The 23,506-nt window shown below is 48.7% G+C and overlaps 2 protein-coding genes across 5 annotated transcripts in view; one reads left to right on the top strand and one right to left on the bottom strand.

Annotated features, from left to right (window-relative positions):
* The first annotated feature begins 325 nt into the window (after positions 1–325).
* On the top strand, positions 326–18,614 carry DDX11 (DEAD/H-box helicase 11). 2 transcript variants are annotated; one of them, XM_065742609.1, is made up of 27 exons: positions 326–365; positions 448–582; positions 892–1,128; positions 1,474–1,560; positions 4,462–4,619; positions 5,790–5,838; positions 6,362–6,469; positions 6,639–6,726; positions 7,186–7,388; positions 7,950–8,087; positions 8,184–8,230; positions 9,113–9,192; positions 10,427–10,471; positions 10,557–10,624; positions 11,163–11,201; positions 11,435–11,558; positions 12,013–12,147; positions 12,603–12,715; positions 13,456–13,528; positions 13,886–13,989; positions 14,606–14,755; positions 16,570–16,638; positions 16,813–16,913; positions 17,332–17,416; positions 17,791–17,866; positions 18,044–18,198; positions 18,322–18,614. In XM_065742609.1, the coding sequence occupies exons 1-27, from the start codon at positions 345–347 to the stop codon at positions 18,343–18,345; spliced, it is 2,712 nt and encodes a 903-aa protein (XP_065598681.1). In that variant the 5' UTR covers positions 326–344; the 3' UTR covers positions 18,346–18,614. The 2 variants fall into 2 exon arrangements, with proteins under 2 accessions (XP_065598681.1, XP_065598680.1); XM_065742608.1 differs by having other exon boundaries at positions 7,950–8,102.
* A 308-nt stretch (positions 18,615–18,922) lies between these two features.
* WASHC1 (WASH complex subunit 1) overlaps positions 18,923–23,506 on the bottom strand; it is a 42,514-nt gene continuing 37,930 nt past the window's right edge. For all 3 annotated transcript variants that reach the window (XM_065742612.1, XM_065742611.1, XM_065742610.1), the window contains 5 exons: positions 22,493–22,697; positions 21,904–22,068; positions 21,592–21,750; positions 20,876–20,944; positions 18,923–20,333 (listed from right to left, as the gene is read on the bottom strand). In XM_065742612.1, the coding sequence (XP_065598684.1) occupies positions 20,182–20,333; positions 20,876–20,944; positions 21,592–21,750; positions 21,904–22,068; positions 22,493–22,697 (750 nt within the window). In that variant the 3' untranslated portion in view covers positions 18,923–20,181. The remainder of the gene's footprint in view (positions 20,334–20,875; positions 20,945–21,591; positions 21,751–21,903; positions 22,069–22,492; positions 22,698–23,506) is intronic.

The raw sequence follows: 23,506 nt of genomic DNA, 5'->3' as shown, positions 1-23,506 counted from the left end.
GTTTCTATCTCTCCTAAATAAACCCTTTTTTGTTTTTATCTCTGAATGGTCCTTTTTTTGTGTCACTGCGCATGCATAAATGGGAACGGAGAAGGGAAGGCTTCGGGCTTTGCCTCACTGCGGTCTTCCAGTGCTTGAGGGGCGCTTACAAGGGGGAGGGGAGGCGGCTTTAAACCAACAGAGCGGAGGCTCACGTTCGCTGTTACGAACATCCCTCCGCTCAGAGGCGGCCCAGCAGCCGGGCCCGCCCCGCCGGGCGCCTTCCGCCGCGCCCGGCTGTCCCCTCGCGTCACGGGAAGCGGGCGGAGCTTCCGCGGCGCCCGGTTCGAAGAGGGGAGCCCGCGATGGACGGCGGGGCGGCGGAGGTGGGCGGCGGGCTGGCGGCTGGGAGCGGGCGGGCTGTGGTTGCTGCCCGGTGCCCGCTCACGGCTGTCCGTGTGCCCGCAGGCGGTGAGCGGCCCCGGCCGGGCCCGCTTCCCGTTCCCCTACACGCCGTACCGCATCCAGGAGCAGTTCATGGCAGCGCTGTACGCTGCGCTGGAGGCCGGGCAGGTCGGGATCTTCGAGAGCCCCACGGGCACGGTGAGGTGACACGGGGACAGGGCCGCTCGGTGTGCGTGGTTCCGTGGGGACACAGGGCAGCGGGGCGGGCGCAAAGTCGTGCTTCAGGACGTGTTAGAAGCATCTGCTGGGCCGGTGTTGGAACTGCGGGGAGAAATACAGAGAAGTGCTACTTGCAGGGGTGTAAAGTGTGACATCGGTATCTCTACACGTAGCCATGGTCTTTTCCCGCGTAGCCGGAGCCGTGTCCAGGTGCCTCTCTCCTCTGTGGGGAAGCCGGTGGCGGCAGTGACACCGTGTGTGGCTTGTCCTCTTTGTTTCCAATACCAGGGAAAATCACTCAGCCTCATCTGTGGGGCCCTCTCCTGGCTCCGAGATTTTGAGGAGAAGAAGAAGCAGGAGGAAGCACAGCTTCTGGCTCCAGAGGGCAGTGGGCAGGAGGAGAAGCAGCCCCTGGCTTCTGCTGGGCCAGTGTGTCCAAACAGCAGGGGCACGTCTGCGGAACCGGACTGGATCATGGCATTTGTGCAGAAGAAAGAAGAGCAGGATTTGGTGCACAGACTGAAGGTTGAGAAATGCTCGTGCGTAGGGAACGGGGGAAGTAGCAAGATGTGGGGAGCAGAGTGGGTGACATCACGGGTGGTGACTTGGCGGTCATCGTCTGACAGGACTCCGTGTCATTTAAGAGGGTTGAGGCATTCCTGTGCAAGTTGCATGAGATACAGGATGGTTGCTGTCAATGTAGTAACATTAATAGGCGTGCAAAGAGAAAGGGACTGCTGACAGTTTGTTTCAGAGTTGGATTTTTATGTTCTGTTTTGTTTTCTTGTTCCCAGGTAACAGCAAAGTAATTATGCCTGTTCTGTAGGACTAAATAGACTTCATCCTTCTGTCATTCTCCCTTCGTTTCAGGAAGAGCAGATCAAGAGGAAAAAGCGAGAAGAACGTCTCGAGAAGATCCGCCATAATGTGCAGTTAAAATACGCAGCAAAGAGGAAGGTAAGTTTCTGCAAAAATTAGCATGATAGTATGGCTTGGGTTGGAAGGGACCTTAAAGATCATCTAGTTCCAACCCTGTGCCATGGGCAGGGCTGCCACCCAGCAGCTCAGGCTGCTCAGGGCCCCATCCAACCCAGCCCTGAACGCTCCAGGGATGGGGCACCCACAGCTTCTTTGGGCACCCTGTGGCAGTGCCTCACAGCCCTCTCAGTGAAAAACTGCCCCCAACATCTAATCTAACCCTCCCCTCCTTTAGTTTAAAACTGTTTACTTTTAAAACCCCCTTTAGTTTAACCTCCCTCTTTTTAAATTAAAACCTTTAGTTTAAAACCATTTTCCCTTGTCTTTATAATCCCAAGTGTTGGTTGTACTTGCTTGTACCTGTGACTTGTCTCTATATTTTCTAACCTGTGTATTTGGGGAGCTCTTTGTACCGGATTGCTGTATTGGCCCTCTGAAATTTTTTATTAGGTTATCTTTTTAAAGTGCAGATGTGAAAAGCAACTTGTGCTTAGAGAATTTTCTGTGACAACATGTGTGTGGACTGAAAGGATGCGTGTTCTGATGGCTCATCTGCTTTTATTTTAAGTGTTAATATTTGGGGTTTTTGAAAAGCTCTTTGTTATACGAGCATGTGTGGACACTGTACTTCTGGAATAAAACCTGTTGAACTGGGATTAAATTTCAGACTTTAGGGCAGGAGACCCCAAAGAGAACAAACTTGGCTCACTGCTGTACTTATTTACCTTCACAGACACTGTCTGCCCCAGTATTCTCCTGGGGAAGCTGGCAACCCATGGCTTGGGCAGGTACACTGCTTGCTGGGTAAGAACTGGCTGGAGGGCCAGGCCAAAAGGGTGGTGATGAATGGAGTTAAATCCAGCTGGCAACTGATCATGAGTAGTGCTCCCCAGGGTCAATACTGGTATCGGCCTGATTTAACAATCTCATTGATGATTTGAATGAGAGGATTGAGTGTACCCTCAGTAAGTTTGCAAATGACACCAAGCTGGGAGGAAGTGTTGGATGTGCCTGATGGTAGGAAGGCCCTACAGAGAGATCTGGACAGGCTCGATTGGTGGGCTGAGGGCAATTGCATGAGCTTCAACAAGACCAAGTAGTGAGTCTTGTGCTTTGATCCCATGCAGTTGTTAGCAGCTGGAAAGCTGCATGGAGGAAAAGGATCTGGAGGTGTTAGTTGACACTGAGTGGAACGTGAGCCAGCAGTGTGCCCAGGAGGCCAAGAAGGCCAACGGTATCCTGGCTTGGATGAGAAATAGTGCAGCCAGCAGGAGCATGGAGGTGGTTGTCACTCTGTACTCAACACTGCTGGGGCCACACCTCAAGTGCTGTGTTCAGTTCTCGGCCCCTCACTGCAAGAAAGACACTGAGGTGCTGGAATGTGTCTGAGGAAGCTGAAAAGTCTGGAGCATGGGTCTTGGGGGAGCAGCTGAGAGAACTGAGATTGTTCAGTCTGGAGAAGAGGAGGCTAAGGGGAGACCTTATCATCCTCTACAGCTACCTGAAAGGAGTTTGCGGTGAGGTAGGGGTCAGCCTCTTCTCCCAGGCAACAGTGATAGGTCAAGAGAAAACGGCTTCAGGTTGCACCAGGGGAGGTTCAGGTTGAGCATTAGGAAACACTTCTTCTCAGAGAGAGTGGTGCTGCACTGGCACAGGCTGCCCAGTGAGGTGGTGGACTCATCGTCCCTGGAGGTGTTCAAGAGCGATATGGATGTGGCACTAAGAGAGCAGGCATGATGGTGTTGGGTTGGGGTTGGACTGGATGATCTTAGAGATCTTTTCCAACCTTAATGACTCTATGAAAATATGACTGTATTATCCAGAAGTGTCTCTTTTCTACATGTAGAAAGCTGATGTATTTTTCTGCCATTTAATTGAACTGGCTCCGATAACCTTAACTTGAAGAGCTTTTTGATGGTTTGATTTAATCTTCCCATAACTACCCACTTCAGGTCCCTAAGCAGGCACTTATAAGGCAGCCGGGCTGTTTGGGTACTCCATCTCAAGTGCTGTGTCAACTCCTGAAAAAGGATGTAGCATAAATATCAAAGGTTCAGAGGTGAATGGTGAATCAAAACCGAGTAGAACAAAGAACTTCTTTCTTTTAAAGGAGAATGAAAAGTGTGGGAAGTGAGAAACATGATAAAAAGGACGAAGACAAATTTCAGAAATGCTACATGGATTTGGAAAAGCAGCTGTTTCAGCTACCCCACAGTACCTGTAAACTGCATTTCTTTATCATGCCACAGTGATGGAATGCTCATTAAAGTTAGAATGTACCGTCTTCAGACTGAAGAAGGAGCTTTATCAGAACAGAAAATTAATAAAAACTGTTCAAGAGTTGAATAGAATTTCCGCAGATGGGTACACTGGTGCTGGAATAAGGACCACATAAATGGAGGGGGAGGGGGGAAAGGACAAGAGAAATCTTGTACTCTGTATTCTGAAACAGGTATTGAGTTTATTGTAGCCTTAGGTTAACTGTGGATTATTTGATTATGTCCTTATATGTTTGCTTGGTTGTTGTTTTTTTTTTACTTACGCAGTTTCTTTCCAAGGCAGTCATTTTTATGGACTTATCTGAACAACTCATACTAGATTCAGGGATATGGTCACTCAGGAGTTTGGTGTCAGGAGGGCCTTTTGCACAGGTTGTTATGTGGGCAGGTCTTTGGTTGCTGCTGTCACCTGCACTGTGTGGGGCTGAATTGCTTCAGGCACTTGTGGTGCGTTTGCCTGTCCTGCTGGGGATATGCTCAGCAATCCCTTCTCTGTGCTGTGGGGAAGGGTCTGAGCTGTCCTCTGAGCTGCTGGTGGCATAAAGTGATGTGAGAGCTGCTTCCCTGTATGAGAAATAATGCAATCATATGCTCCTGTCAGAGATCTGAGGAGGATGAGACAAAGCGCCTTCTTCAGCTCAGCAAGGAGATTCTGGCAGAAGGAGCTGGAGCACTTGTTCCAGAGCAACTGGATCACAATGAGGAGGAGCTGATTCTTGCTGAATATGAGAGTGACGAGGAAAAGAAAGTGGCATCTGGGTAAGGACAGGGACTGAAGGGGTTCCTTGTCAAAGAAATGGTGTCTTTATCATTTTTGGATTGCCTTAATTGAAGGGATTTCAGCGATTCAGCGGTGATTGCTTTCTTGAGTGTCTTATGCTGCTGCATATATAGGTGGCTCTGTGTCGTGCAGATCTGGAGCTTCTCCCCATTGAAGCTGTGGTACTGGTTGATTGGTGGGTTGTTTTTTTTGTTAGGATTCTTTTTAGTATTTTTTTTCTTGTTGTTGTTATTGCTTTTTTTCCCACTCACTGTGGTCTGCCTCAAGTGTCTTCTGAGAAAGCGCATCTCTCTTAAAATGTGTGACAACATCTTGCCCTTATCCATGTCTGTGTCCCAGAGAGTGCCCCTGGATGCTGGGTGAACGCCTCGAGATGAACTTCTTTCCATTAGAAAAGCAAAATGCTCCTCAGGGCATCAGAGGAAGCTATCAGTTCTGCAGATTAGCAGATAGATAATATCTTTTGATATTTTGAAGGGAGAGAAGGTCACATTTCTGAAGACGGAGGACTGAGCTACAGCATGAAAACCAAGTGCACACTTCTCTCTATCATGCAGTTGTCTCATTTGCGTTATGCAGAAAGCCAGAAGCCGTACTTCAGCAGGAGAAGTCAAATACATCTACAATACAAATTTACTAATTAGTATCTAGACAGATCCTCCTGCCTTAAAATTGCAAAGCATTTAAGCTACATATAAATGAAGTAGTTACTAAGCATTAAACCGCTGTTGCCTTTGAGGAATGGCATGGCAGCTAAATATCTTCCTGAAACTTTTTTCTTCATGCAACAGCTCGAGGGTGGTAAATTGTCTCTAAGGGGAAAGCTTTATAAAAATAAATAAATAAGCACACCAAAGGATAACATAGCTCTGATTAGTTTATGCCTGGGGCTTAGAAACACCAGATTAATAAATAAATAAATAAATAAATAAATGCTTCTTAAAGTTGATAAAGACACAACTCTACAGACATTTTTCTTTCAAAGTGCAAAACTTGGCTTGATTGTGCCCACCTAAAGTATTCTTAAAAAAGTCAATTTTACTTTGTGATGATGCGAGCACCTCCATGGAGATTGTTGCCTTGTGGTAGAGCATCTTTTTGTCCTAACAGTGCTGAAAGGAAATTCTTCAGGTTTTGTCTTTTCTTAGGCTGGAGGAAGATGATGATGATGATTTGGAAGAAGAGCATGTGACAAAGGTGAGATGAGGAGGGTAGATTGTGCCACCACATAGGATAGTGTACGAGAATAATGGCTTCCTTGCACCCTTCCCGGGGTAATGCAGAACGGAGAGATTTAGAAAGTGGCATCCAAGGACTGCCGGGATTGTGGATAACAGCAACCAATTCTGCTGCTCTCATCTCCTTCTGGGCTATACTGGCTGCCTAAGCAGTATGCACTGCTAACATTGCTGAAATTTTTCTGTGGCTTGCTTTAAGAAGCACATATTCATCACTGTGCAACAATGAGTCCCAGTTATTATAAGGCCTTGGAAAATTCAATGGAAACGAAGGATGAATGCACAGCAGAAAGTAAAGATAAGGCTGCTGGCCTTGGCAGTTGTATGGTGACATTCCAGCATATGCCTTCCTTTGTGTTTTGAAGGCTTGAACAAGATTAACATTGCTGAGGTGCTTGGCTGCTCCCCCTGCAGGGTTGGTTGTTGAACAGGAGATTGGCTTCCATATTCTTCTCATCTTTCTTTGGTCTTCCTCATTGTAGATTTACTACTGCAGCCGCACTCACTCCCAGCTGTCTCAGTTTGTACATGAAGTGCAGAAAAGTCCTTTTGCCAAAGACACGCGTCTGGTCTCCTTAGGATCCAGGCAGGTATGTGCTACGGTCAGAAAGGACCCAGAGTGTGTGTTCATTCTTCAGTGTGAGGGACTTTGCAGGGATGTGACACCTCAGGAGGCGTCACAGGGACCGAGGTGAGTCTCCCATTGGAAAAACTGGCTATGTGTCCTGACCTGCTGCCTTGTCTCTTTGCATGTCTAAGAACCTGTGTGTGAATGAGGAGGTGCGCCGCTTGGGGGCTCTGCAGCTCATCAACGACCGCTGCACAGAGATGCAAAAGAACAAACACGGTATGAACGCTTCAGCACGGGGAAGCAAAGGCTGATAAAGCTGGTGGGAGTGAGAGGCTGCAGGCAGTGCTCTGCCAGTCGGGTCTGGCAGTAGGAGTCTGAAAAGGGCAAGTTGGGGTAGCAGAGCTAGAGATCCTTAGTGCTTTTACCTTTTGTGTTCCAGGTTAGTACACCAAGATCTGTATATATTTGCTACATGTCCTGCATGACTTGTGCAATGGAAGGATGCTTGTCTTTGTAACTTACTGCTAGAAATGGGGGGAAATGTCACGTGGCTAAATCTAACCAGCAAGAGCAGTGGTCTGCAGTGAGGACAGAAGTGTCTTTCAGTAGATGATGGGTCAAATACTTATGACAAAGCCTGCTTTGAAGTTCAGGAGGTACCACTAGAAGGGTGCAAAGTAGTGGGTTTAGGCTCTTCAGTGAAACTCATGGCTTGCTTTTGAATTCTGCTGTCAGAAAAGAAGAGTGATGCAGAGGTCGAAGGAAAGAAGAGGCGTGTGAGTCGCACTGTGTGCCCATTTTATTCCTATGAGCAAATGCAGTTTCTCCGTGATGAAGTTCTAGTGGAAGTGAAGGATATTGAGCAGCTGGTGACTTTGGGAAGGGAGACCAAAGCCTGCCCCTATTACGGGAGCCGATACGCCATTCCTGCTGCTCAGGTAACGTGTGGGCGCTGCTAAGGGAATCAGTGCCAGGGCCTTAAAGAAGAAACCAGTGACTAAAGCAAACCAGCACTTTGTTGCACGGTGTTTTGAGAGTACCTGTTTCAAGTTAGTAGTGAGGCTGTAAGTGTGCCTCGGTTTTGGGTCAAACAAATGAAATACTTGAAGTGTTCAGTAGCTGAGGTGATACAAGCACATGGCTGTAGCCTTAGCACTTGCCACTGCTCTTCCTTGCTTGGTTCTCTGTCAGAAGACACGCTTTCAGTCCTTAGAAGGAGATTAGGAAGGTAACCTGCTGTTGCACTTCTAGGCTGTTTTTTATCATAATTATTTGGGGGTCAAACAAGTTCAGGAATTGGTACGTGCTATCATTTCCCCTCGACTTACCTCTCAAGCATATTCTCCTGTCTCTTTTGCTCCTTCTACCATAATAAGAGTAAGTAACTTGATGGACTTCTGCAAGGCCATCTGATGTATGTGTATCATGAGCAGTTGGTGAGTGCTCTAAGTCATTCAGGATGAGAGCTGGAATCAGGGCAGCGTGTGCTTTCCCTGTAGCTGGTGGTGCTGCCCTACCAGATGCTCCTGCATGAGGCTACCAGGAGCGCTGCAGGGATCATTCTGAAGGACCAGGTTGTAATCATCGATGAGGCCCACAACCTCATAGACACCATCACCTGTATCCATAGCGCGGAGGTCAGCGGCTCTCAGGTGAGTCATGGCCCGTTAACTGTGGGAGAATGCACTTTCTTGATTTCTCTATAATACCAGCTCTGCTTTTTGTTCTTGTAGCTGTGCCGTGCCCATTCCCAGCTTCTGCAGTACATGGAGCGATACAGGTGAGGATCTCAGAGGAGTGTGTAACAGCGGCAGGCAGCGTGGATGCTGTGACTTGTCTCATGTCTGCAGGGCCTTTCTTGCTTTTTCCCAGAGGAAGGTTATTTGTGTTAATACTTCTGCAGATGAAAAGCCACTTGCATCATTATCTCTGCCTAGAACCCATCTAAGTCAGACTCTTGGGGCTGGTATTAAGCAGTGAGAAGGGGGATACCCTGAGGATTCTGGCTTTTCCTTACACTCTTGTTCCTTTCCCAATCTCCCTCTAATCATTCCTGCTTTGTGATGCAGAGTTATGAAAGCTCCAGTCTTTCATCTCCTGGATCTTAACCTTTCATGTGCTGACTGGCATTACAGAAGAAGCAGGAAGCTCTGTTTTTTTGACTCTGGCCACATCTCGCATCTTGTCATACCTGCAGTGGCTGATTATTTTGCTTGGTGCTAATAACTGAATTTGCACAGTGTTATTGCAGCAGAGACTTGGGGCATCACTGCCATTGTAATTTGTGTGTGAGGATAAAGGCGTCTGTAGGAACAGCCAAGTGCTCAGGCTGCATGGGCAAGTGCTTGGGGGTGGTTGTCAGTGGGGTGTTCAGAGCCCTGTCATAAACAGGGAATCTGAGCAAATGTAGGGCACAACTGATGGCTTGTTCAAGGTTATCAGGAAGCCTGTGTGAAGCCTGGAAGAAGGGCCAAGTGCCACACAGCTGAAACTGCTTCCTAGCTGCTTCTTCACAGTTCCCCAATGTATAGATCTCTTTTGCTGCTCTCTGGTTCTTTTCAGCCCCAAATTAAGGAGTTCATTCCTTGTCTCAAGCTTGGGAAGCTGTGTGTTAGTCCTTGAAGATGTTTTGGGGCCTAATACCTCTTTTATTTTTCCATAGGAAACGTTTGAAGGCAAAGAACTTGATGTACATTAAGCAGATCCTGTATTTGCTGGAGCGGTTTGTGGTCATGCTGGGAGGTAAACAAGCCATTTCTCTCTCTGTGGATGCTTGGAGACTCAGAGGCATTTGGCGTAACTTTGGAGCACTGTCCCTCCTGCCCCTGCACAGGCAGTGAGGAGTTGTTGCTCTTGTTTGGGCACCAGGAGTATCATTTCCCAGCCTGTTTCATAACATGAGGATATGGTGTCTGCCTGAACCCCTCTCTTTTTTCATTAGCTGAGGAGCAGTGGGTGATGCTGGAAGTTAATAGGAGCCGCTTGCCTCTTCCTGTGTGATTTTCAGATCTGATTTGAATGGGGAGGTGGCGTGGTCCAAAGTGAGGAATACAGCAGATGTGACAGTAACCAGCTCTGCACAAAAGCTGCACAGAATAATTTCCCTGTGTCATCTGGTGGCAAAACCTCTGCCTGTGCCAGGCATGCCTCTGCAGAGTGATTTTGTTTATTTTTTCTTTTCTTTTCTTGAGTGGTGCATTTTCTTTCTGTGATTTGCATGACTCTGCTCCTATAACGTGCTGTTTTCTACACATCAGTGTGCCTTAAGGAGAGCCTGCCATAAGCTGCCCTTACACAGGGAAAGAAGGAGCTCTTTGGTGCAGGAGCATGTTGGTGCTTTGTGCCCTTCCCTCGGATGAGTACTTCTGTCCCTGTCAGTCTTCTCTTCCCCACACTGGGCTCAGTGCTTTCATTAGCCTGCAGCCGGAGTACAGCTTCGATCGAGGCTGCAAAGTGAATTGTGAGGTGGCTGTTAAACACTGGCATGTAAAGCACAGTGAATGGCAGCAATTAATACTGTTCTGTCTGTCAGGGCTGAGTGGAACTGTCCTCGGGTTTTCCCCTCTTCCCAATCACCCTTCAGCCTGTGTGCCTCCCAGCTCCCAGTGCTGCATTGAGGAGGGGTGAGGGATGCACTGCAGTCCCTGTCTCTTCATCTTTGCAGCATGATGGCTGTGTGAGCATTTGTATGCACCCACCCTACCTGCTGCCTCCTGCTACAGAAGGAATGTAGGTGGCATTTCTTAGGATGCAGCAGCACCCTTGCCCTACAGAGCGGAGCTATCCTGCAAGGGAAAGAAAAACTGAGTGGGAGCTGTCATTTTCCCTGCATAGCTGCTGCTTCCAGATGTGAAATTGATTCTTGTTTCTTTGAGTTATGCTGTGCTTTCGGCTCAGTTGTTTGCTTGAGTTCTTTGTTTAATGTTTAGACGGACTCATAGTAAGCCTTCCTTGAATTGTTTTCATATTTTAACAGGAAATGTGAACCAAAATCCTAGCTGCCAGGCAGTTTCCCAAACAGGTAAGACTGTAGCGAACACCTGAGGTAGCACCATTGGGCTGTTGTTTTTGTTGTTTTTTCTTCCTTTTGTCCTTTTTTCTTATAGGGACAGAGCTGAAATCCATCAATGACTTCCTATTTCAAGGCCAGATTGACAATATCAACCTCTTCAAGGTAGTGCAAGTGTCTTCTGTAGGGTACAGCTGATGGCTTATTCAAGGTTATCAGGAAGCCTGTGTAAGAACTGGAAGTAGGGTCAAGCGCCGCATGGCAGTATCTGCTTTCTAGCAGCTTGCCCATGTTTCCCTGTTGTACAGAACTCTTCTGCTACTATCTGGTTAGCAGTGCATTAAGGCTGGACAGGTGGTTTTGGGGCTGAGGAAAACAAGCAATTAAAAAGCATATGAGTGCACATGCTCTCTGTAGGCAAAACCAAAAGGTTGAGGGTAAAGAAGCACTACTACTCCAATAACCTAACCCATCCCTCAAATTCCCAAACGCAGTGCCTTAACCAAAGAGATTCCCACTCTAGAAGCAGTGGCTTTGTAATAAGTTGTTGTCTGCAAGGGAACTCTCATGAAGAACTGTCCACAGCTCCCCAAGAGAACAGCAAGCACAGCGTGTGATAACCCTGCTGGGCACAGACTGCTGGGCAGCAGGATGGGAGGGGTGGGATGCTGAGCACCTGTTATTTTTTGTCTTTTTCCAACAGGTGCAACGTTACTGTGAGAAGAGCCTCATCAGTAGGAAGGTACTGTTCTGCTCCTGCAGCTTCATGGTCAACAACACCCAGTGACTGGTTTGGTTTTGATTTGTTGGGTGTTAGAAATAGTAGGAGCCTTGGATTTTGCTGATAGATTCTGATTGGGCTGGTTTGCAAACACTTACCAAGGATCCTTATCTGTGCCAGGCCAGAAAACCTGTTTCTATCTTATCTGTTTCCTGCTGTCGGTAGTCTTAGTCCTTCTGGCTTTGGCTTGGCAGCTTTTTGGATTTGTGGAGAGATATGGCAATCCTGCATCAGCTGTGAAGACCAACAAAGAGAACCAGAAGTTGGCCGGTCTGCAGAACTTTCTTCTGACTCTCCAGCAGGGATCTTATAAAGAGGGTGAGTTCAGATGTCCTCTCTTTGTGCGTTTATGAACGAAGTGTGGATGTGGAACATGCATCTGTATGGAGGAAAGGGGAGGGCAGAGCCAAAGAGTGAGAGCCTGCAGGAGGTGTATTGCAGAGGTATTTCTAATATATCTGACTTAGATGGCTTCGGCAATTATACATTTGATTAGATCTCCTGAGGTCCCTACCAAGCACGGTGATGTGATTCAGTGTTCATACTGCATGCACTTAAGCTTTGCACTGCTGTGACCTGCTGGCTCTGCAGTTTGAGCTGTATCATGCTATCAATTCTGTTTAGCAGTGCCAGCTACAAAAACATTTTTTTGTTGTTGTTGTTAGCAGTGACATGGAACTTGGATATCTTGTTCCATCCGTATTTAACGCACAGAACTGTCTTTAGAAGTGTAACCTATGCTGCCTGTCTCTCCTTTTCTTCTGGCCATCAGGCCCTCTCCAGAGCCCTCCCATGGAGGTTGACAATGACCACCACCAAGCTGCCTCTCCTCTGATGCACATCGAGGGATTTCTCTCAGCCCTCACAAATGCAAATGAAGATGGTCGAGTCATTCTCAACAGGCAAGGTACTGGAATAGGAGAGCTGGTGAGAGGAGACATGACATACAAACAAGCCATTTCACCAGCAGGAAGGAGGTGATCTTGAGTCTGTAGTCCTACTAGAATGTACGTGTTCAGCTTTGATTGAGGCTGGCAGGCTCAGGCTGTGCAAGGACTTACGAATCCAAAGGAATTCTTAACAAGAGCACTGGGGCTAGGGCTTGCAGATCTCAGCTCCCACTTTGGATGTTGGTTTTTGTCTTGCAATTCAGTGTGCCTCTTTTCATCTCGAAGAAGGATTATGACATGGAAAGTAACTTTAAGGTTACCATTACCTATTGCTTCCATGGTAGCATTGAATAGCGTGACCTTGTTTTGAGTGGTGGGGATCTGCCAGAGTGTTCAGGGCAGGAGAGAATATCTCTTCTATCCCTGTTTGTTGCAGGTAGTTCACAGTGCCGCCTCTCTTTTTTTTCTCCAGGTACTGTTGGTCAGAGCAGCCTCAAATTCCTCTTGCTGAATCCAGCTGTCCACTTTGCCAAGGTGGTGAAAGAATGCCGTGCTGTAATCATTGCTGGAGGCACCATGCAGCCGGTGAGGGAATAGTGATATCACTTGGGTGATCTACAAGCAGGCATGGAAAGATAAAAGCTTTGTCCCACTGGGACTGTGCTTTTCACCTCCTGTGTTGTGGGTAGGAATGTCCTGAAATCTTCTCTTTGCTCTTGTGAGGACAAGGGGTGGAAGAAAGTTGTGATGTGCAGGACCTTAGAGAAGCAGTGGCCATTTTTGGAAGGCCTCCACTCCCACTGCAACTCGGAGAGAGGATATGGCTGCAGTCCATGATGTGGACTGTACAGTGCTTGCGAGCCTTGGTAGTGGGTTTTTGGACCTGGGGAGATCTGAAATTGGAGCACTGATGGGCAAAGAGAGGAGGGGTTCCGAGAAGGGAATTTGACCCACACAGCGGGGCTGCAGCAGGGCTCAGGAGTGTGGGCACTGAAAGGGGAACCTTTTGCCTGCATTTTGTGCTGCCTGTTCTGCCTGGGACAGCTTGAGATTCTGCTTCTGGGCACTTGGCTTAGCCTGAGCAGGTGGCAACAAGGCAGGGGTGCAGAAGGTCCCAGAGGCCTGGGAGCAGAGAATGGCTGCTGGCTGAGCATTCTCATGCCCTCAATTTTCACATCATGGAGAAAGCTCATCTCCTTTCCATGCTGGCAGCCTCTTTTACTGAGCACATCATCTCTCTCCGAACGCTGATGCTCAAAAGAGCAGTACCAGGGTTGTTGCAGTGACTTCTGGGACTTCACCTCTCTCTGGCTTGTGGTCCACAGGTGGCTGATTTCCGAGAGCAGCTGCTGTCCTGTGCTGGTGTGGATCCTGCACGCATTGTGGAGTTCTCATGTGGTAAGTGTGCTGGGGAACAGGGAGGGGTCATAATCCGTGTCGGACCAGCTGCCATTGGTGCTGTTTTGTCAGCACTCTACGCAACGCAACATCTTTCCCAGAAATCATGGCAGTGAATGGGTGCTTGTTCCCTCCCACTGAGTCCCTCAGTGCTCTTGGCCAGCAGCAGCAGTCAGCGCTCTGCCTTCTTCCCAGGGGCTCAGGGAGCAGAGGCCAGAGCAGCTGAGTGACTTACACACTGTGGCCTAGCCAGACAAACGCGTGCCTGTGTCACTGCACGCAGGTGATGCTGTTCAGCTAGTGGTGCTGGTGCACAGGGCAGTGATGCTGACTCTCACTACTTGTTCTTGTCTCCAGGACATGTGATCCCTCCAGAAAACATTTTACCCATAGTCCTCTGCAATGGTCCTTCCAACCAGCAGCTGGAGTTCACCTACCAGACGAGAGACCTACCCCAGATGGTCGGCCTTCCTTTGTTCCTTTCTTGTCTCTTTTCTTGGTTCACTTGCTTATGTTCCATAGGACACTATTTTCTGGAAGGTGTGATGATAAAAGGCCATGGGAGGGGCAATTTGGAGAATCTGGGGCTGGTGTTGCCGGGTAAAAGGGTTCAGACTACTTCCCAGGTTGGAGGACTCTGTCAGTGGAGCAGGGCAGCCCTGCAGAGTGCAGCCCTAACCACAGGGGTGGTATCTGATGTTTCTGCACTTCTCCTTCCCTTTGCTCAGTCAGCACCCAGCACAAGGTTCTAGGTCTGCTCTGAATCCCACCAAATGTGCTAGCTATCTCTCCGCATCTCTTCTAATACAACATATTTCTATCCAGTGGGAAAAGAGACATAAGACCCCCCTGAGTGACCACTGCTCCACACTGGCAATGGAAACTCTGAATCAAGAGGAGAAGCCAAGTGGTGAATGGCTTTTTGGCAATTCCCAGCTCCCTTAGCAGCTCTCAGGCCTCACATATTTCCCACATTTTTCCCCCACCAATGCATGTCATAGGGGAGGCATGATCCTGGGATCGTGCATTAGCTGGAGCTCCTGTCAGCTGCAATATGCTCTTGTCTCTCTCTTGCAGATGGATGAGACAGGCCGAATCCTCTGCAACCTGTGCAATGTGGTCCCAGGGGGTGTGGTGTGCTTCTTCCCCTCCTATGACTATGAGAAGCAGGTGTATGTGCACTGGGAGAAAACAGGGCTGCTCACCCGCCTGGCAACTAAGAAGAAGGTAATTGTGCAGCCAGGGGCAGTTGGTACTGCAAATAGGAGCTTCAAAAGTCAAACAATTATCTATGCATTACAGGCCTCTCCCTGAGTTGTTCTCATACGCTGCACAGCAGAGCAGAGCGGATGTTTATCTAGCCAATCCCTCCAGTAATGAATAAATGATACTTCCCGGGCGGCTGATCACGGAGCTGGGATCTAAATTAGATTAAATGCAGCTATGGATTCTTAAAGCGCGCGGTCTGTAGTGGCCATGGGGGGAGAAAGTCTTTGCTTTCTGCAGCTAGTGAGCTTGCTCCCTTGCAGCTGGGGAGCTGCTGGAGTTGAGCTCTTATAGGGAATTGGCTTTTTCCAGGCTCAGCTGTGTGTCCCTTGACACAGACCAGCATGGCCAAGGGGCAGACAGAACTGTGCTAGTTTGCAATTTGTAGGACAAGTGTGGTTGGTATTTTTCTGGTAGAACTGTAGAGCTGAGAACTGAAAGACCAGCAGTGGTGACTGCTTTTGGAACAGAGATGAGAAACGTTAAGTAGAGGGAGATCACTGCAGATATGAAATCTGTGCAAGCACTGTCCCAGGTACCTAAAGGCTGGGTACTGCCAAAGCTCAGGCAGTCTGACTGTCCTGGGGGATGAGGTGGGCACCTTGGTCACAGGTCAGGGGAAAAAAAAGCCAGAGAGAACAACATCTATCTTGCCTTGTGACTGATCTTTCACCAAAAGCTAATGACTTACCACATGGCCTAGCAGAGCACAGTCGCAGTATTTCACAGCCTTGGTGCAGGCATTCTGGCACGTGGATCTGTCTGTCTGTTTTTGCAGTGGAAACACCACACTTCAGCTTCCCCATGTGTTTCCACAGCTGTCATTCAACGTGTCTTTCAGGTGCGTTCTGTGAGAGTCCTCATGGTTTGCCTGGCACCTCCAAGGGCTCGCACTGCAGTCATGCTGCTTGCTCTGCCTTTCAGCTGATTTGTTCTTGTTTGGCCTTTGCAGTCTCCAGCAAATTGGATATGCGTTAGCAAAGCAATTTGGTAGCAGTGCAGAGAGTGTGACTTTCAGCTGCCTACACACAAGATCATATCGTAGAAGAGGAAGGTTAAAGTCTTTCCTGAGGTGGCTGTGGTGAGATCACACTGAGACTATTGAAATTACAGAGGAAAAATTAATTTAAATCAGAGGATTAAATAGCTACTGTTTAATGAATTAAGTAGATTTGGCTTACATTTGTAATTGCCAGTTACTTTTCTGCTGAAAGACTGCCTCTGGCTGGTAAAATGCTCACAGTGCTCTTTGCTAACCAAAAGGAAATGCATCCTGCAGGTTCTTTCCTGTCACAGAAAAGGCAGGTGTTGCATTTCTTGGTTACCAGAAAAATAACTTGTGATTTAAGCCAAGGTGCAGCACCTATTGAGATCCAGCTCAATTAATTGCAAGGGCTTTCAGTAACTTGTTGGTTCATAACCCCATGAGGTATGCTGGAATAACATAAAGAAACATTACTCTGCGTGTAGAAAACTGATATATTTCCTGGGCTGAGGAACTATTACACTGAATTAACTAGTGATTCAAGTTAATTGGTCCAAACATTGACCTCCAAGACCTTGCAGCTGGAGGGTCTTTCCATCCTGCCGTGCCTCTATCTGGAAGAAGGGCACGTGCTTTCCAGCCTTTCATCTCTCAGATGACTTCTGACTTCTTGTAGCCCTGATCTTAATTCCACATGCTATCTAATAGCACATAAATACTCACATGAGTAAAGTGATTTGTTTTGTTTTTGCTTGCTTTCTCATGCTGCAACCGATGCACTGTGTGGCAGATCTTTCAGGAGCCTAAGAAAGCCAACCAGGTGGAGCAGGTGCTGGCGGAGTATGCCAAGTGCATAAAGGTGAGCAGAGCTGGCAGGGTGGAGGGAGTGAATCATCTGATCTGCAGATGGCAGCGCTGGTGAAGAGGGCACTGCAGCTTTTAGCTGGGAATGAGGGCTCTAGTCCAGGTGCGTGTTTCTGAAGCACAGAAATCTTACCTGCTCTGATCTAAATTGCTGGTCCCTCTCTCGCAGCGATGCAGTCAGGCTGGAGGCCAGATGACAGGGGCCCTGCTGCTTTCTGTAGTTGGAGGCAAAATGAGTGAAGGGATCAACTTCTCGGATGACCTGGGAAGGTAAGGTGGCTGCTCCTTCAGAGGTGAGCATTTGGCTTGTAGTGCAGTGACTCCAAGCAGGAGAGATGCATCAGTACTTGCATAGATAGAAAATCTGGGGATCATGTGGCTTGGGCTGATGCTCAAGCCAATGGGGCAGTCTGCAGGTGATGTAAAACTCACTTGTCCAGTGTACTTTTCATTCAGGTAATGCAGTTAAGCTTGCTGTGCTAGATAATTCCTTGTTCTGGCACCCTGAATCCCTCTGCAGCTTCCAGTTCAGAATGTGCTTGTCAGACTGCTGTGTTTTACTGCCACCTTTAGTTTTCAAGGCTGGCTGTCTTTCAGGGGTACAGTGACCTCTAATTTATCAGTCTATTGGCAAAGAGCTTTAGGATGAGATGTTAAGAATAATGCAGTCCTCTCTCATCCCTTGCAGGTGTGTGATTATGGTGGGAATGCCTTACCCCAACATTAAATCTCCAGAGCTTCAGGAGAAAATGACTTGGCTTGATAAAACAATGGTAACAGACATGTACATCTCTGCTTTTTTACTTATGATTTTTACTACTAACTTCCCCCCTGGCATGAGTTCCACTGTTGCCAGGCTCATCTGTCTTGGTGTACTTGTTCTTACTCACCGACCACTGGCATTGCTGTTCCTGGGCATCTAGGGACAAGTGCTCTGCTTTCAAGAGGACCTTAGGCTGGCTTTCTGACATTTTCTAAAACTGCAGCCTTCCTTCTGTCCCTCCTTCCCCTCAGCTTGGGGCCTGTGTGGACACCCACACACTCTGCCAGGATAAAAGTATCTGTTTACCTCACTTCTTCATTAAAACTCTCCCTAGTTTGATTAACATCTGCCTCGTGTTCACTCTGACCTATTTTTCCTTTCCAGCCAAGAGCTGCTGGCCAGGCACCTAGCAGAGTGCTGACTGAAAACCTGTGCATGAAGGCAGTGAACCAGTCAATAGGTAATTCATCCTTATGTGGACGGGCGGGGGGATACAGTATGTGACTGCACCAAAGCAGCGTGGGGAAAAGGAAGCAGAACCAATCACTCTGAGTACAGATGATGCATACATGAGCTTACTTGCCTGGGAAGAAACAGCTCAGTACAGCAGTTTAATGCAGCTGCACACCCTGTACAGGAAGAGCCATTCGCCACCAGAAGGACTTTGCAAGCATCCTGCTTCTGGACCACAGGTACGCACGCCCTGCCATCCTCAACAAGCTGCCACCGTGGATCAGGGAGAGAACCCAGGTCAAGCCCACCTTTGGATCAGCTTTTGCAGAGTTAAGAAAGGTCAGAACTTGTTTCTCATACTGCTGCAGAAACTGTTTCTCACTGTTCATTTGTACTTCTTTCAAACCTTCAGTTTGGCGCTTTAAAGACAGGGACAAAACATCTGGTTTCTTGTGTTCCTAGTTCCACCGAGGGAAGTCAGACTGATGCAGAGCAGAGAAGCAGGCTGCAGGTCAACTCTGTGATGCACACCTTTGGAAGAACACCTGAAGCAAACGCAGGTTCCTGTTTTCCTGTTCCAAGCAGCTTGTTAATCTGTGTACCCCCTCTGGTCGTTGTTCAATGTGAGCACTTGGTCTTCCCCACCACAGCCAGGAGGGGAACTGGTTGCAGGACTGGCGCTGGTGAAGGCAGCGATAGGCTCCTGTTTGTTTACAGTTGCTAAGGTTTTATTTAAGTCCATTAAATATTTTCAACCCAGAAGCATTAAGTGTGGGATTGTGGTTGTTTTGATTGAACGGATTGGCTTTGTCATATAACAGCCAACTTCGGGGAGCCTGAAGACCAAAGAAAGTTTAAAATTATTTTGGCATTTTTTTTAGCTGTTAGCTTTTTGTTAACAGTGTTGGAATGACAGTGAGACAGGTAAGATGTGTGGTAGTTTTTTTAGTCTCCTTTTTGCTTCACACTGGTACTAACTAGATTGAAGGACTGAGTCATTCTTTCAAGGGGAATAATGATATGGCCATAACGCAGCACACCACTTCTCCTTTGATCATGTTTAATCTCGGTGCTTTTTACTGCATACAGGCTTTTTTTTTTTTGAACTCAAAGTAACTTTCAGTGGAAAACAGTTGAACTTTTGGTGCAGCTTCCCCAAGGTTCTTCTCTCTCTCCTGGGCTGAGAAGTAACTGATAGCAACAGGGACGGCTGTATAATCCCACAGCCCCTCTCCCCTCTTTCTGTCATCACAAACAAGGCAGTTTAAAGAGATTGTTTTGCCTCCTTGCCCGTTTCAGCAACTGGGTGCTACCTCTCAAGGCTCTGCACAGTGAAGCACTTCAAATTTAGACAGAGAGCTGGTACGTGCCCCTCTGTGTTAATTGGCCCCACAAGGGAAAACACAGCTACTTGTGAGAAACCTCTTCTCTGAGTCCCCTGCCCCTTCTGCAGGCACAGAACTCATGCTCTGGGTGAGCTCTGCCTGAACCACAGTGAAATCAGCAGCTGCAGTAGGGGGCTTGTAAATAGCTGGTGCCTCCTGCTCTGTAGTTGACGGTGGTGGTGTAAGGCTAGCACCAGCTTGAGCTGAGAGAAGACAGAAGGGCTCTCCCTTAAGCCACTCTTAATTGATCACATTTCCTTCCTTTACCAGAGTGAAGGCTGCAAAGAACTCCTTTCCTTGAGCTTTATTGCAGTTTTTCAGAAAGCAACAGCCAAAGAATTGCCATAAGCCAGGGAGAGAAAGAAGCTGTCAAGTACAAAGGCATCAGTAATCAGGCTCTTCCATGAAGGGACAGACAGACCCTCTCTTCCACTCACATTCACTCACCACTATCCAGCTTCATCTTCAGGAACTCAGAACTTGCAACACCCACACAAACATGCTGCTTGCTTGCTGAAGCTCAGTGACAAATGCAGCAAGGACTGTTTGCCTGCCAAAGGTGCTCCTGCAGTCATCACCAGGCACATCAGGCAAGACTGAGGGCCCTTTAAATCAGGAATGATGCTTGTTCAGATCCTCGGAGCTCAAGCTGCTCTCCTGCCCTCCAGCTAAGGCAGGATTTATTGAGTCATTGTGAGCTGCAGCAGCATTTGAGCTGGATTGTAGTATTTAAGGTGGACAGTAGCAGAAGAAACCCCCTGACCCCCACCGGTAACAATTCAGCAGTGGTTAGTTGCTTCTGCTCCTCTTCCAGAAGCAATGACAGGGTGCCCCTCCCATGCCAGAGCCCACCTTCTGCAGATACTTCCAGACTGGTGACTCAAAGGTGCATTAATTAAGAGTCCTGGGATTCATGCTGATGTACAACTGCTACCATCTATGACTCCCAGTCATCTTCATCCTCTTCACCTGGAGGCTGCTGTGGGGGTGGGAGGGGTGGTATTGAGTCTGACATACGAGCAAAGGCACCAGCAGGACTTCCAGGAGCATCGGGATTTCCTGAGGCTCCTGGGCCTTTCCCTGAAATACCTGGGAGGAAAGGAGAAACTCCAGTGAGTGACACCTGGGGCCCAGAGAACACAGGCTTAGTGAAGTTGAGGTGAAACACATGCCTCATAGCGCTGTGCCCTCAGCAGCCAGCTGAGCCAAGCAAGCAGAACTACAAATGTGCTTAAATGGCACCACAGCTCCCGGGCTCATTTTCACAAAGCTTCACCTGAGCAAGTCTATGCCCTCCCCTGCCCTCTGTGGGCAACACTGATCCCCTGAGATTGAGTGAGGGGACCAGCTCCCCCTGCACTAATATAATTGTAAAGGATAGTGCTGTCTCGCCCTCACCATGCAGAGTCCCTCACTGGCAGCTTTCAGAGCCCATTATCTGCTGTGGGCATGCAATCTCCCTCTGCTGTGTCCAGCTGATCATGAGATGGGAGGTTTCCCCAGACATCCCTCTGTAAATGCACTCCCAGCCATGCCATGGCACACAGGCCTAGAAAGGAGTCTCTTTAGAGCCTGAAAAGGCTCTGCCTCCTTCCTAGAGGGACGGAGCAGCCCACCCTGTGACACAGTACCTTTGCGCCTCAGCACCAGCTTGTTGAAGAGGTCTGACATCAGGTCTCCACCTTGTCCTGTAGCTCTCACTGAAACAGAGCAAAACCCCATGAGTCATACGAGAAGGAAGAGTCAGCCTGAACCTAGCAGTAAGATAAAAGCATTTTCTTGGAACAGTCATTTCAAAGTAAGGAAAAATAGTATAGTTTTTGGCCTGATATCATACCCCTATCCCTCCCCTCCCCATTCAGCCCAGTTTCACATCAGGAAGCCAGGCACTGTGGGGTAACAATGTTCTCTGGGGAAATTTAGGCGTGGAATTGCTCCAGAAATGAGGGCTGGGAGATCTGCAGTCCCGTTCCTGCCAAATCAACTGTATCAATACCCTCAGCAGCCACCCAAACCAATGTGCTCAAACCAGCCCAACTCTATCCCCTCTCTTGGCTCCAGGGATTCCTCTGACTGTCCCTCAGGCAGCATCTGTCACCTTCTAAGCATGTGCTAAGACAGAGTGGTGTCCACAAAGAACATGGCATGCTTGCCTGGCAGATGGAGTGTACCAAGTCCACAGACAACAGTCTGAATGGAGATACTGGGACCTTATGCCAACCTGTAAGGAGAGAACACCCCTCTCCTTTGTATATTCCTTGTGCTCCTGGGATGCCTGTGTCCTGACCCAATCTACACCTCCCCAGCCCAAGGCAGACAGAAAGGAAGAGCAGATTTGTAGAAGCACCTTGTTCTTGTTCCTTCTGCTTCTTCTTCTCCAGCTTCCTCTCCTTGACGCTGCGGAGATTGGCCTTCCCAATGCCCCCAGCCTGGCGAATGGACTCCAGGAGACTGGCACGCCCAGTTGAGGGGTTCACCACCTCCTTTGGGGCTCCTTGGACCGAAGCTGCAGGGACAGGAAGGAAATGCATCAGCCCCACGTACAGCTCCACGTACTGGAAGGCCAAGAGGCCATTCTAGAAGGGGACTGAGGGCATGAACTGAAGCTAGGGAGTTGAGTTAGATTCTGCTGGTGGAGCAGATGGAGGTGTGCCCTTACCTGCAGGCATAGCCTTGCTGCTGTCGTCACTTGCTGTCCGGGCTGCTTCAGAGGGGGCTGTAGGCTGTGGCAGGGGTGGTGGGGGAGGCACGATAGTTGGCATAACAGGAGGAGGTGGAGGAGGAGGTGGCGGGGGAGGCGGCAAGAGCCCAGGATCCTGAAGGTCTGAAGGATGAAAGAAGTTGCATCTGAACAGTCTCAGAGGGCATCAATCTCAGAGCTTCCACTGAGAGCACTGCATGCTTCATCAGCAACTGACACAAGCCCCACAGCATGCACTACACAGCACAGTGCTCTCACCCTGTGCAGCATCTCTTAAGGCAGACAAGACCAAGGCAAGGGCTGAGATTCACTGTGTTCCCCAGCTCCATTCCACTGAACCTGTCCAGCTTACCCAAAGGATTCCTACTTTGCTGCCCTGAGGCCAGTCCCTCCCTGCACAATGCTCTTTTGCCCCTGCAGTCACCTGAGGTAAGGGGCCTGAGACCCAAATGCACCCTTCTGACCTCTCCTAGTAAGGGACCTTCTTTCAGTGAATCCCTCCCCACTTCGTTCTTCACAGGGTCCTGGGAATGGTGACTGGAAGTACCTGCTTGTGAAGGTTCCACTGCCTCAGTGCTGAAAGTGGGTAGCTCTGGAATAGCACTGCTTGGAGCAGATGGTGCGATGCCAGGGCCCAAGTCAGCACTGTACATGAGATCTGCAGCAATGCCAGGCAGGTCTGGCAGGTAGGATGGCACGTCGATCTCAGGGACCTGGCCCAGATCTGGCACGTAGAAGTAATTTTCAGCTACCTAAAAGAAACACAAAATAAAAAGACAGTGCAGTGAAGGCACTTATTTTCCCTTGCAGCAATCAGAGGCACTGCAGAGAATAGCCTGGGTGGCAGTCAAGGCTGGGCTCATGGGTGGGCCTTGCTACAGTGGCTGGCCCTCAGCCGGCCATACAACTCCGTGCTCTTCTTTGTTGAACACATTGCTTTCTCCTCCAGTCTGACCTGATAAGCTCCCAGACTCTTTTCTCCAGCCCCAAGCCACACATTAAACTGAAAAAGCCATGGGTACAGCCACCACAGGGTGTTGGGTACAAAGTCAGTCATGCTGGGGCAGCATAGACTGGTGCCCTGCCTGCCTCACGTCCACACCAAGCACAATATCTCTTTGTTCAGGCTGGCTGGCCTTTCCATTTGCTTTAGCAAGTGGCCCTTTTCAGCAAGAATGATGAGGCATGAGCCTTCCCCCAGGCACCTTCCAGCCATGGCACCTCACACTCACTCCTCTACAGGAGTTAGCATAAGGGAGACTGGTGATCAAATGATGGAGCCTCCAAACTGCTCTATAACTTTGAGATCCAGCAGCAAGGTGAATCGTATTAGATGACACTTCTCACACCATCCAGTAAATGCTTGAGAAGAGACACACCTGCCAAGTCGGAGGGCTTTCTCACATCCATTAAGCCCAAATCAGGACTGCAGGCACAAAAGATAGGCAAGGTCCTTCTGATAAGCAAGTTACCCTGCAGTTGTGTGGGAGACATTCCCCTACTGTTCTCCACCCTACAAAAGCCTTCTCCTCCTCTCAGAAAGCTCAGTACGTGCCCTCGA

Source organism: Cyrtonyx montezumae, unplaced genomic scaffold (genome assembly GCF_038088225.1).
Source record: "Cyrtonyx montezumae isolate F1298 unplaced genomic scaffold, pur_monq_1.0 scaffold_3, whole genome shotgun sequence".
NCBI lineage: Eukaryota > Metazoa > Chordata > Aves > Galliformes > Odontophoridae > Cyrtonyx > Cyrtonyx montezumae.
The sequence above is the reverse complement of the archived record's forward strand: the minus strand, read 5'-3'. Positions and strand labels throughout refer to the sequence as shown.

What these genes read in the sequence shown, in the direction of transcription:
- DDX11 (XM_065742608.1), top strand. Translation starts at nt 345, where the DNA reads ATGGACGGCGGGGCGGCGGAG. An exon ending in TCGAGAGCCCCACGGGCACG is followed by an intron (nt 583 to 891) that starts GTGAGGTGACAC and finishes TTCCAATACCAG; the next exon opens with GGAAAATCACTCAGCCTCAT. An exon ending in CGAGAGACCTACCCCAGATG is followed by an intron (nt 13,990 to 14,605) that starts GTCGGCCTTCCT and finishes TCTCTCTTGCAG; the next exon opens with ATGGATGAGACAGGCCGAAT.